At 55.6% G+C, this 12,121-nt stretch overlaps 5 protein-coding genes across 5 annotated transcripts; 3 read left to right on the forward strand and 2 right to left on the reverse strand.

Annotated features, from left to right (window-relative positions):
* Window positions 1-4,913: 4,913 nt before the first annotated feature.
* On the forward strand, window positions 4,914-5,996 carry W97_08103 (aldo-keto reductase AKR13; the record flags this gene model as incomplete). The annotated part of the gene is made up of 2 exons (XM_007785972.1): window positions 4,914-5,082; window positions 5,137-5,996. 2 exons carry the CDS (start codon window positions 4,914-4,916, stop codon window positions 5,994-5,996), a joined length of 1,029 nt encoding a protein of 342 aa, XP_007784162.1.
* A 595-nt stretch (window positions 5,997-6,591) lies between these two features.
* On the reverse strand, window positions 6,592-7,086 carry W97_08104 (uncharacterized protein; the record flags this gene model as incomplete). The annotated part of the gene is made up of 2 exons (XM_007785973.1): window positions 6,592-6,746; window positions 6,798-7,086. 2 exons carry the CDS (start codon window positions 7,084-7,086, stop codon window positions 6,592-6,594), a joined length of 444 nt encoding a protein of 147 aa, XP_007784163.1.
* Window positions 7,087-7,408: 322 nt separating this feature from the next.
* On the forward strand, window positions 7,409-9,775 carry W97_08105 (uncharacterized protein; the record flags this gene model as incomplete). The annotated part of the gene is made up of 3 exons (XM_007785974.1): window positions 7,409-7,460; window positions 7,578-8,510; window positions 8,571-9,775. The coding sequence occupies 3 exons, from the start codon at window positions 7,409-7,411 to the stop codon at window positions 9,773-9,775; spliced, it is 2,190 nt and encodes a 729-aa protein (XP_007784164.1).
* Window positions 9,776-10,193: 418 nt separating this feature from the next.
* W97_08106 (uncharacterized protein) lies at window positions 10,194-10,924 on the reverse strand (the record flags this gene model as incomplete). Its single annotated transcript, XM_007785975.1, has 3 exons — window positions 10,194-10,288; window positions 10,361-10,697; window positions 10,778-10,924. 3 exons carry the CDS (start codon window positions 10,922-10,924, stop codon window positions 10,194-10,196), a joined length of 579 nt encoding a protein of 192 aa, XP_007784165.1.
* A 233-nt stretch (window positions 10,925-11,157) lies between these two features.
* Window positions 11,158-11,791, forward strand: W97_08107 (uncharacterized protein; the record flags this gene model as incomplete). Its single annotated transcript, XM_007785976.1, has 2 exons — window positions 11,158-11,607; window positions 11,663-11,791. The coding sequence occupies 2 exons, from the start codon at window positions 11,158-11,160 to the stop codon at window positions 11,789-11,791; spliced, it is 579 nt and encodes a 192-aa protein (XP_007784166.1).
* Window positions 11,792-12,121: the final 330 nt, after the last annotated feature.

Genomic DNA, 12,121 nt, shown 5'->3' on the forward strand with positions numbered 1-12,121 from the left:
GACCACTGTTTAGCTAATGACAGTCCAAGACGACCATGTTGCCGTTCACAGTTTACTCGAGTAATTGCAACGAGCACGCCCCGATGACGAGTCTTGCTCGTGCCGCCGCAACGAGGATCACCACAGTGGCGCTGGCCCAGGGGGAAAAGAAGATGCTGTGCAAGCACTGAAGATCAGTCGGCCAAACTCGCTGGCTAACCGGCATCGATGAAGCTGGCCGGCACGTGCTGCAGCGAGGACCGGCATCATCGGTTTCTTCGACGCTGCGATTGACAGCCTGGAGGCCCTGTTCGGGTAAAACCTCGATCCCGACAACCTGGATGAGAAGAGGGCGGACGAGGAGCGGACGAAGGCGATCCCTTGCACCACGCGCGCTGGCAACCCAAACTTCGAGAGGTTGATCAGCAAAGGGGGTTGACGATGAGCGGAAAGGCGACACAGAACGACCATCTCGACCCGTGCAAGCGAAGGTGCTCTCGAGGAATGTCCGAATCAATACCGGTGCTCCTTGCCAGCCGGCTACTCCCACGTGTGTGGCTGCATGAACGCCCCACTCCATGACACGTTGCCGGCGGCTTGGGCCGCCCATCCTTTTCTGCTCTTGCACTCCAGCGCTGCTCATATCTGCAAGACATCCTGCGTCCACGCGAGGACAACATCAGGGGGAAGCGCATGGCTCGCCTAACGAGGGCATTATTACCTTAAAATAATTGAAGTAGACGAGAACACCTATGTTTCTCCGATAACGGTGTCTCCACGCTGTCACCACGCCAAGCGGCGCCGCTGCGATCTACACGGAGCCTTAGTCATCTTGCTCCTTGTGTTTCATCGCCGAGTCCTCTATAGTTTCAGTACAACCAGCACTTGGTCCGATTCCATTAGCAGCGGCCAACGGTGTACGTCCCGAGATCCGACACGTGTTACAAGGTATTTATTGGACTCCACTCTTCAAGGCTTCTCAGGCAGGTCTCTGAAGTGGTCACATACAAGGGGGTTGCCTAAGCGGGCTGGCCACGCTCCCTGCTTCCCGCTCTGCAGCTCACCACTTAGATTACGGCGTTGAGTTAAAATAATTTTACTATTGGCTGTATGCCGCAGGAGCGTGGTCAGCCGCTCATGCAACCCCCTAGTATCTGTCTAGAAGTAAAAGGGCAGGGCAGATAAACCGTGGCCGCTTTGCACCAGTCCGCAGAATGGTATCAGGTTGCGGGAGCACATTACGCGATTGTAGCTTATCGAAATTTCCAGCGCAAAACGGCCGGGACAAAGGCCGCGTCTCCCCAGTCATACGGGAACGGCGTGAGCGACGGGTGCGCGACTAGGACTCTAGTCAAAACAATATTCAAATACTCATGCGTTCTGTGTTTCAATTACGCTTCGACCTCCTCGGTCTCGGTGTGTTCCTACACCCCGGTTACAACTTCATCCCATTACTCTATTTTAGCATGCCGTAATCAATGAGTTCAGATATCATGAGATGTCACTGCCGTCTTCAACCCTCAAGAATTGCCGTTTTGAGTGGCGTCGGAGCTAAATGCTACTCTGTGCGGTTACGAGCTGAATAGGGCTTGGTGTGGCCTGAGTGTGGTCTGATTGAAGCCCAAAGGGCGCGTGAGCAACACTAACCCGACGGCAGACTGGATTTAGCGGGAATTGATTGTAAGGCTTTATTCAGGTTTGGCAGCATGAGATAGCCGTTCACGCCCTGAGATAAGCGACGCGGACAGCAGAACGTTGCCGGAGATTCAGCTCTTCGTCCCAATATCATCATATTCATTGTTGAGCCGCAATCATTCGTGCTTTCCGACATCTGTCGACATTCTACGTACTCAATGGTCTTTGGTCTTGTTTCTGTGGGAAGGAGCTCGGAGTTCGAGCATCGCCCGACTAGTCATGTTATGCGGGAAGAGCAGCTCAGATATAGGTACTCCGACAGGGGATTTTGGGTCGTACTCCGGTAAGCGGGGTAACTACTCAGAGCGACGAGGTAACAGCGGTGGACTTTGTTGTATCACAGAGGACTAACTGCATCATTATCATCCTAGGCCGCTTGGCCTCTCAACTACTGTTTGGCCTTCTGGTCTTGTATCACCGAGCAACAGGCACAAGCAGCCTGGCCATTCCTCTCCGCGCGCGAATCGAACTGCAATTAAGCTCACCAACAGCTGATACTGTGTCTACCGGACCCCAATCCTGGTGAACCTCAAGTAGTCCTTCGGGTTGCAAACTTCTTCTCATTGCACAAAGACAAGCGTGTCTTGATGGGGAACGCTCTCAGTCAAGTTGTCTGGTAGATAAAGACTCACTATATCCTCGTTGACTTACTGGCTTTACTGTTAGCACTATCTAGTATTGCCGCTTGGCTAGTTTCCAGGAACGCGTTGATTGATCTCCCACTCTCAAGAGTTCATTCCGGCGCCCAACGCGAAACCGGGCGTCTCTCGACACAATCACCTCCGCTCTATTATGAATGTGTTGTACTTTCATATTTAAACCAGACATCCCGAGCACCCGAACCATGCAAGCCGGCATCGTCGAACCACAACCGAACCTAGCCATAATCGTAGCTCAGGAAGGGCCTTGTTACGTTCGTCGCGAACGTGCTGGACCGGTCTGAAAGGCAGTGCCATAACATTTGAAGAGATCGAGCTTGGTACCAGCAGTACTTGCGTCTCCGTTCAACGTCCGAACCGGTAGACATCGCGGATAGCTTCTGCATGACGGCTAGATACAATGGAAACAAATCAAGAAACTGGTGTAGGAATCGCCTTTGACAGACTTGCTAGCATCAAGCCGGATCATTCGAGCCGTCTACACTTGTAGTAGCCTGGCAGGAGTGGGGCTGAGGTGGAAGAGGAGCCCCATCAATTATCTCTCTGTCGGTCTTCCGCTAGGTCTTGTTTTGTAGCAAAGAATTCACTCTATTGGTGCAGCAGGAGCCGTGAAACCATCAGATGCGCCTAGAAGGAGACCGTTGTGTGAACTAAAGCTGTCGCTGTGATTCTACGATTGCAGCACCATCACATTCCCAAGAGTTCCACCTAGGTACCTTTCCTAAAACCTAGCCGTGCTTTGAGTGATGACACTAACAACATCCTAACTCGAACCTTTGAAGTACCCGAGCGCCGTCACGCGTTGCTTCTATCCCAAAGTAGCCGAGCATCAGCGGAAGTACTACATAAATTGTTACCGCCATCACGATCAGAACTCCGTAACCACCAAGACACATACAAGCGCACATAATCAACCAGAACACGAAGTACACAACGAAGCTGCGGGCCGCTGTCTTTGAACACTGCTTGACGGTCCTCGCACCCCGGTAAGGCTCGTTAAGAGCTTTTGCTCGGAAGAGCGGCTCGAAGATGGGATCCCAGAGTAGTGCGTTCGGGATCCAGAAAAGGAGGACTCAGAGGGTTGGGCCGTCGTGGATGTTGGGGGCTCCGGCGTATCCGAACGGCCAGAGGACAAGGTTATGGATGGGGCGGAAGCAGAAGTTGTAGACTATTGGGATGTTGTCGACGGTCATGATGACTTCGGTGTTGAGGCATATGAATATTTTAAGGAGCTATTTTGCTGTTCGACGTGCTGTGTAGTATTTGACCATTCGACTGCGTGAATGTATTGGAAAGAGGAAAAAGATTTGTGAGCCACCTTTGGCAATTGAAGGGTTTCTTTGGGTAGGATTGGTACTGTGCCGTGACAGCACCGCGGTCGCTGAAGAGTGAACCTGCTCCACCAACCATAGACTCGTGATTACGGTCAGCATTCCCTTGCCGCAGCCGATACATACTCTTGTACAGAGTCACAAACAAGCCAGACTTGCTTTTGTATGCATTCAAACGCTTTCACTATTTGTTTGAGCAAATCAACTCTAGGTTTGTTTAGGCTTACTGCGAACAACCGACGTAGCATCTCTGTACCGACGTGATTGCACATCTAGATCGACTCGGAGGTCCGTGTCAAATACTCCCCATTGCAGAAGGGTTGAGAATTGCCAAGCCCTCTTGGCAGCGAAATTCAGAAAATCTCGTTCGAAGATATCCACCTGTAGCGCAACCAATTCGCGTGCAATTTCTATAAGTAGAGGCTTATTCTATTCGCAGAAGCGTGCGCTATAATTATATATACTAACCTTACAGCTAGCCTTCGTGGTTATAAAGATATCTTAGAATTTACTCTTTTTACCACTTTGGACTAATCGCGGAGTATTCCTGGCTAAGAGAACTAAGCTTTTAAGGCGCAGACGCTCTTTCTAGAATTATCTAAAAGGTAAAGGCCTACACTTTAAGAATAGCCTATAAAACTAAAGGGCGCATATTTATGGTTAAAACAAGCTACTTATTATAGAAATCGGATATGAATTGGCTGTGTTATAAGCAGATATGCTAAAAAGACTGTGAGAATCTCTTTGCTCGTGAGGAGGCTTGGCAATTCTCAATCCTTTTGCAACGTGGAGTATCTCGAAGCAATGGAGAGGTAAGAATTTGGCCCCCAACCACTCGACACGGTCAAGGTAGGTGAACAAGCTCGGATCGATAGCCGTTCAAATGATTTTTGGCAGGATCCACCTTGATAAGATAATCATCTGTCCAATACTCCAGAGGCTCGGCGAAAGCCAGGCTGACTCCACTATGCACGACGCGACTGAGGCGTTGCTGAGAAAGATATCTCAGTGCTTACAAAGAGAAGCCGCGCGGTGGGGTTTCCACAACGACGGACCTGATTCGAGATCTCGACTTCGCAGGAAGAGCCGCAGCGTTGTTAACTCTGCATTAGTTCCGAGTGCAGCGTCATACATCATTATTATCTCCACGCTGACAGTCCGGACTGCGTTGCGTATAAAGGACTGCCGTATCGTCGAGCTCGCCCACATAACCATTGTTCCAAGCAGACTCACATTCATCAGCCACATCATGCCTGGCCTACCAACACACCAACTGGGGAAGAATGGCCCTGAAGTTACAGCCCTGGGCTTCGGCCTCATGGGCTTGAGTGCCTTTTACGGCAAGCCGAAGCCCGATGAGGAGCGCTTCGCTGTCCTCGACAAGGCATATGCCATCGGCGAGCTCTTCTGGGACACCGGTGCGTGAAGCGTCCAGCGCCAGCTATGTATCAACGATGCTAACGCAACTCCAGCCGACGTGTACGCTGACAACGAAGATTTCCTCGGCAAATGGTTCTCCAACAACCGCGGCAAGCGCGACAACATCTTCCTCGCGACCAAATTCGCGTACAGAATGACCGACGACGGGCAGTCGGTGGTCGACAGCACGCCAGAATGGTGCAAAGAAGCCTGCGCCAAGAGCCTGAGGCGTCTCGGCGTCGACTTCGTCGACCTGTACTACTGCCATCGACTGGACGGCAAGACACCTGTCGAGAAAACGGTGCAGGGGATGGCCGAGCTGCAGAAGGAGGGCAAGATCAAGTACATCGGGCTCAGCGAATGCAGCTCCGACTCCCTGCGCCGCGCATGCAAGGTCGTCCATGTCGACGCCGTGCAGATCGAGTACAGCCCCTTCGCGCTGGACATAGAGAGCGATCAGATCGGGCTGCTCAAGACGGCCCGCGAGCTCGGCGTGGCGATAGTGGCATATAGCCCCATTGGCCGCGGCATGTTAAGCGGCACTATCAGGTCGCCGGATGACTTTGAGGAAGGCGACTTTAGGAAACACGCACCGCGATTCAGCGAGGAGAATTTCCCTAAGAACCTTAAGCTGGTGGACGAGATCTCAGCGTTGGCGAAGGAAAAAGGCTGCACGCCTACGCAGCTCACCCTTGCTTGGTTGATGGCTCAGGGGGACGACATCTTCCCTATCCCGGGGACGACAAAGGTTGAAAGGCTCGAGGAGAACGTGGGGTCACTCAAGGTCAAGTTGACGAAGGAGGAGGAGCAGAAGATTAGAAAGGCGTGCGAGGAAGCTGAGGTGCACGGTAGCAGGTATCCGGAGGCGTTATCGGCTGCGTTGTTCGCTGATACGCCGCCACTGGAGTCGTAGAGCGGCTGTGGTCAGCCTTGGAGGTACTTTATGTACTCGCTGATGTAAAAATGCAACACTGTTTCCACGTCGCGTTCGTCTTTCTCCACCTGTGGCTCTGGAAATAAGAACATGAAATCCACTTCGGGGGGCTTCGTGGCATCCATATGGTACACCAGGCCTTACACTTCGCCTGCTTGTCTCTTTCGGAAGAGATACCCTTGACATCCGCTTCAATACAAGACCATGTCTGGAACTTCTAACCAGATAACATCTCGCCCCTTGGCCTGCGTTGCCTTTCGACAGGAAGGTCTGCCGACCAAGCAGCTTTGTCGGCCATAGCAGTGCAGTCTCCGCTCCGAGTGTAGGGTGATGATAGAATCTCCTGTAGTTGCTCCAGCCATATGTTCCCATAGCCCCCGGTGAGCGTTTAGACTCATGATACGCATCGGCTCTATTCCCAGCTCTCAACCCGCTGAGGCAAGAACGCCGTATCCGTAACGATGGCACAGCCAGCCCAGACGAGCTACCTTTTCGTTGAGAGCTCCGCGGCCCTTGAGGACCGCGTTTCAGGCGTGGTAAATGGTTGTGCTCGTGACTCCGCCCCGGCATTCCCTCAATCGGCCGCACTTCCACTACTCGCCTGCGGCAGCAGCGCCGCCTGCTGCGTCGGAATCCGCACCAGCGTCTGCGGCAGCGGAACGGTCCCATCTTTCCTCCCCTCATCCGCGTCTCCCTCCGCATCTGCATCTTTCGGCTTCGGTATTTTCGCTACACACGCCTGTCAGTAACCATCTTCTCACCCAAAGATGAAAAACATACCACTCGCCATCCCAATAGCCCTAAGCACAGCCCCCCAATTCGCCAATACGACTGCAACAGCCTCCGTCCCGTCCGCCAGCGTTGCGAGCTTCGACTCCAGCGTCTGCATCTGATCCGCGAGCCCGGCACTCAGGTCACGTAGCTCTTTCAGGCTTGCGAGCTCGGCTCTCTTCTCGTTGATGCGCGCTATGAGGAGGGGGGATGCGCCGGTGGAGGAGGAGGCGCTCTGGAGGTGGTTTGCGGAGGAAGGATGGGCGCGGAGGTGGGAGGGGAGGGGGCGGTGGGACATTGTGCGAGCCGTGTGCGTGAGGTAGCTATCGAAGCTGCTGCGGAATGAGATGGGGGCTTCCCCAAGCGTAACGCCGAGTTCAATGGTGGTTGGATTGAAGTGGAGGGGCTCTCACGCGACGCGATGCCATCTTCACGTGCTGCGGCGCCGTTGCGAAGACTTGGTCCGTGCGATTGTTGACATGTAAACCGTCCTTCACGACCGACCTTGGAGAGCAGCTTCAGCGGCAGCAACGCTTTCTCGTGCTGTCAGAACCGTGCTCAATCACTTTGCCGGCCCCGATAGCAGTATACTTACCGTCGCTATCCCCGCCGCAGCGCAGATGGCGCGCCTGAATGAGGCCCCAGCAGCGGGAGCGGAAACGATTGATGCTTGTACGCTTCCATCCCATTCCGCGAGCCATAAAGCCACCTCCAGACATCCACACCGACACGGAGTATAGGCAGGATAAGTGCACACAAAAATTGCTGACTCTCCTCGAATATCCACAGTAAAACGCCGCTTCATCCGTCAAAACCGCGACCTCGCCAAAACAAACTCCAGCCAAAGCATCCGGATCCGCTCCCTCGAAGCCGAGATCTCGCGGCTGCTCTCGCAGAATCTCTCTCTGCGCGAAGAGGTCATAGACCTGCAATCGCAACTCTCCTCCCAACAACCCCACGCCGCCGATGCCACAGCACTCGCCACCATCCGCGACGCCCTTTCCGCCAAGATCCACGAGCTCACCGGCCTAGTCACAGAGCTCGGAAGTCTGCAAGACCCCTCCCGCCCACCGCGCCCCGGAGCGACGGCAAAGCGCAAACCCCCCTCCGAGCGCGCATGGCGGAACGGCTTCCTGATTGCACGGGACGCTGCCGACGAGGCGTTGTTACCGTCCATCACCGAGGGTGCGTTGTTTCCGGCCCCGGAAGCTGACCGGCGCAAGACACTGGAAAGCTCGGAGGAGCTGAAGGAGTTGGTTGAGGCGCAGGCGAGCGAGAGCCCGGAACTGGGGCCACCGCCTGTGGCGCATTTTGAAGATGAGGGGGAGGGAGATCCAATCAAGTTTGATGCTGGGGCTGTGGTGTGTGAGGGGGAAGAGGAGGAGGTGCCGAACGAGCTGTCGGTGAACTTGGAGACGAGACGGAGGAGGAAGGATGGAGTGGTTGGGAGGGAGAAGATGGGGGCCAAGAGGATGGCTGTATTTCAGTCTCCGCCGGATGACGGCGATGTGGTGAGGGGTGAGACGGGTGCGGGACAAACACTCAGGACGGGCGCGAAGAGGAAGTTGAGCGCAAGAGAAGAGGAGGAGAGGGTGCCGAAGGAAGTGGTGGCGGAAGATTTCAGATTCAGTCGGAAGCCAAATGGAACAGGGACGGAAGTGCAAAATCTAGAGGAGGGCGTCAAGACGCTCGCCCTGTCGCCGCGGAAAGTCTTAGGAGAGAGTAAGTTGAACTCTATAGCCTACCTAGCTCAGCGCGAGCTGTCAGCTAACAGCCTATCAGGACCCATAAACACCGATCCATCCACCTCACCCCGCAAACCTTCCAAAGCCTCCACCTTCGACGCCTCCAGCGCAGATCCGATCAAGAGACTCCCTCTCCCAAGCAAAGACACCCACCGCCCGCGCCCCCACGCCCGCAAGCCCAAGCCCGCCTCAACAACCCTCACCATCCCACCACCCACCGCGGACTCGCCACCACTGCTCGAAACCATCGAACTCGCCTCCGAGCCCCTCCCAACCGCAGACCTCCCGCCCAAAACACCTGCAGGCTTCGACCTCTTCTCCCCCCTCTCGACCGCGCCCTCGACCGCACGCCCAGAGGCCAAAGACACGCCTCCACCAGGCGATCTGAACCAGCCAGGCGGGACCGACGGCCAGCCAGCAGCCCGACCAGGACGACGCGTGCGTGCGGCCGTCAACTACGCGGAGCCGAGTCTCGTGGCCAAGATGCGGCGGCCGGGGAAGGAGCTTGTGGACGCGATCCCCATTGTCCGGGAGGAGAAGCGGTCTGCGTCGATGGACTTGACGAGGGAGGGGTCGGTGGGGGGGAGTGCGCTGCCGACACCGGTGCCTGCGTCTGGGCCAGGGATGGGCGAGGAGAGGAAGATGCGGACGGTGGTTATCAAGCGCGAAAGGGTTGAGGGGGAGGACGAGGCGTGGAAGGGGTTGGCTGAGCGGGTGCAACAGGAGCCGAGGAGTCCGCTTGGTGGGAAGAGCGGGAAGATGGGCGAAGAGGCGGAGGTCAAGGACGAGGAGGAAGTGGTGCTGGGGAAGGCGTCGGTATCCGCGGCCGCGGTGTCGGCGCTGCTTTCTGATGCCGCTGGAAGGAAGCGAAGGCCTTTAAAAGAGACGTCAGAGCCAATCCCGAGGGAGGATACAAAATCTGGCCGTCCTAGTCTGGGTGTCTACGAGGTACCAGAATCGTCACCGCCAGACGCGGCAGCAAAAGCTAGGCGGGACGGCGTGGAAGAGATAGTCAAGGCCAGAGCAGCAAGGCGCCATTCGTCAATGTCCTCCATGAACCCATCGATTACGGCCGGGACCAATCCAGCTCCGAGGGGAACAGGTGGCGAAAGCGCGAGGACTAAAGCCATAAGAGAGCTGAAGCACAGGAGTAACCCGGCCTTGTCAGCAGTAGCGGCGACTGAGGCTGCTGTCGGGAGGAGTGAGAGGGCGGCTGCGCGGCGAAGGAGTATGATGCTGTAAACAGCGGAGAGCTAGTGATTCTTGGTGCGAGAGGCTTTGGGTAGATCATGCAGCGCGAGTCCTGCTTTGGATTCTGGCCGCCGGAGAATTAGATACCCAACAACGCTCGTTTTTCCAGTCCCCTTGGTGTTTCTGGCTAGGGATCGTAAACCGTGAAGTGTTGCTACTATCGTGGCTAGTACGTCAACCCCACTATACTTCACTTATGAAGATCGCCGGATGGTAGCGCCGGCGATTTGAAAGCACTTCAGCAATCTGATGCTCCTTTTATCTATTAGCTTCGAAGCGCTAAAGTGATATAGGCAATAGACTTACTTCGCGGTTGCGACACCGTACGCTTTGCACCTCCCAATCAGACATGTTAAGCCTGTTGGCAATAGCCTCCTGGCTCATGGCGAGATGCTGTATGCGCAGATCTTCAAGCGCCCTTATACCGATATTTCAACCCCTCCAACCCAGCAACATCCACCGGTCTCAGCAACACTCTCGCAGTCAAAACCAGCACGAAGGTGACTGTCACGTGGTCAGCACGGTCAGCATCGTCCCCCATCAGTTGCCATTCCCCATCAAGTCCACTAAACTCACCAGCAGGCAACCAACCCCATCCTCCACCCTTCTCCCTACCCATCCACTCTCCCAGTGCAAGAATTCCACACAGAGCCCCGTTCAGATACACGAGGTATTTCTCCACCGGTCCCTTGTCCTCAGCGTCTGGACCGAACGATGATCTGCCCCGCCCATCACGTCTCTCGCCCTGACCCTCAGACGACGGCGGCAGGGGGAGATAGTACAGCACGTAGGTCGTACAGCCCAGGGAGGTAAGACTCAGCAGCGCGGTTAGGAATGCAGAGAACGAGGTCGGCCGGAGGAGCGAGGGAAGGAATGCCAGTCCGGCGAGGAGGGGAAGGGCGAGGAAGGCTTTCTACGTGCTTTTTATTAGTGACGCGTTTCTTTGTAGAGCCCGGTGATATGGGGGCTTGTTGATAGGCTAATGAGGCATACGGTGTACAGCGCAGTCTTGTCAGCATCCTGCGCCGCGAGCGTGGAGATCAGCTGTTCTTGCTCCTGTTCGTCGATGCCTTCGGGTGGTTCGTCGCTGTCGGAGTCGGCGGGGTAGTGGAAGGTTTTGCGAAGGCGTGTCGTCGCCATGGTTGGTGTGTTGCGCAGCAATGTGTCTACCGGCGTGCTACTGTCCGTCTGCAAGAAGCTCACGAAGCCCCAAGGGGACGGTTTGCATGTGACACGACCTGATGACGCAAATGCGGCTCTGACACGCGCCGGCGCGGGAGTTTCTCCGCTGGCGTCCGAGCTCCGATGCAGCTGCATTCGATGATCACCAGAGCCGCATCAAGCATCAAGCAGCTCTCCACAGCCGCACCGCAATGATCCCACGAAGCCTACTCCGCGCCCGTCTCGCGCCCCTCCTCCGCCGCAATGTCCCCCACCGCACCCTCATCGCCGCCCCCCGCGCCGGCTCCGGTCCCCTGATGGAACGTCGGCCCGACCGCGCCCTTCCCGCCATATCCTCTTCCCGGCGCTGGATCCTGCCCACGACGCTCTTCCTCTCGATCATCACGCTCTCCACACTAGCCATCTTCAACTACCAGAAGTCCTCGAGCAGCGTGGTGAACAGCACGTTGTACGCGCTACGGACGCACAAAGAGGCGAGAGAGGCGCTGGGGGACGAGATTTACTTCGCGCACAAGGTGCCGTGGGTGTGGGGTACGATTGATCAGTTGCATGGACGGATTGATATCAGGTTTATGGTTAAGGGGCGACGGCAGAGGGGGGAGATGAGGTTTAGGAGTATCAGGAAGGGGAGGAGGGGTTATGTGAGTTGGAGCTGGTGTGGTATTAGGGAGCATATGCTGATATAGGGGGTAACAGTTCGAGACGCTGGAGTGGAGTCTGAAGACAGAGGATGGGAAGGTGATTGAGCTGCTGAAACCTGATGCGCCGGATCCGTTCAGGGCGGTTGAGGAGCAGGGGGGTACGATGGCTGAGGAGACGATTTGAGCGGGCAGGCTGGGCGCGTTACCCTGTACGGGGTAGACCCGTGAAGGCCTGCGTGGCGATGAGGGTTCTGGCATTTGCATCGGGAGGCGCAGGGAGTTCTAAGGACTCACTACTTTGGACAAAAGGCGCTGTAAATTCCGCGAGAGGATGGATCGGAATTGCGTGACCCAGCTTGATCTCGCTGGTATTGGTTCATACTCGTCGTCAAGCTGATGAGCTCTAGTCTAGCTATGTTTTTGACCTCGCAATGCAGCGCCGATGGATCCAGAATTGCACACCTTGCAACGTGATGGCGTGTGAGGGATAGCAAGCAACAGAACACCATAACGC

This window comes from Coniosporium apollinis, assembly GCF_000281105.1.
Source record: "Coniosporium apollinis CBS 100218 chromosome Unknown supercont1.49, whole genome shotgun sequence".
Lineage (NCBI taxonomy): Eukaryota > Fungi > Ascomycota > Dothideomycetes > Coniosporium > Coniosporium apollinis.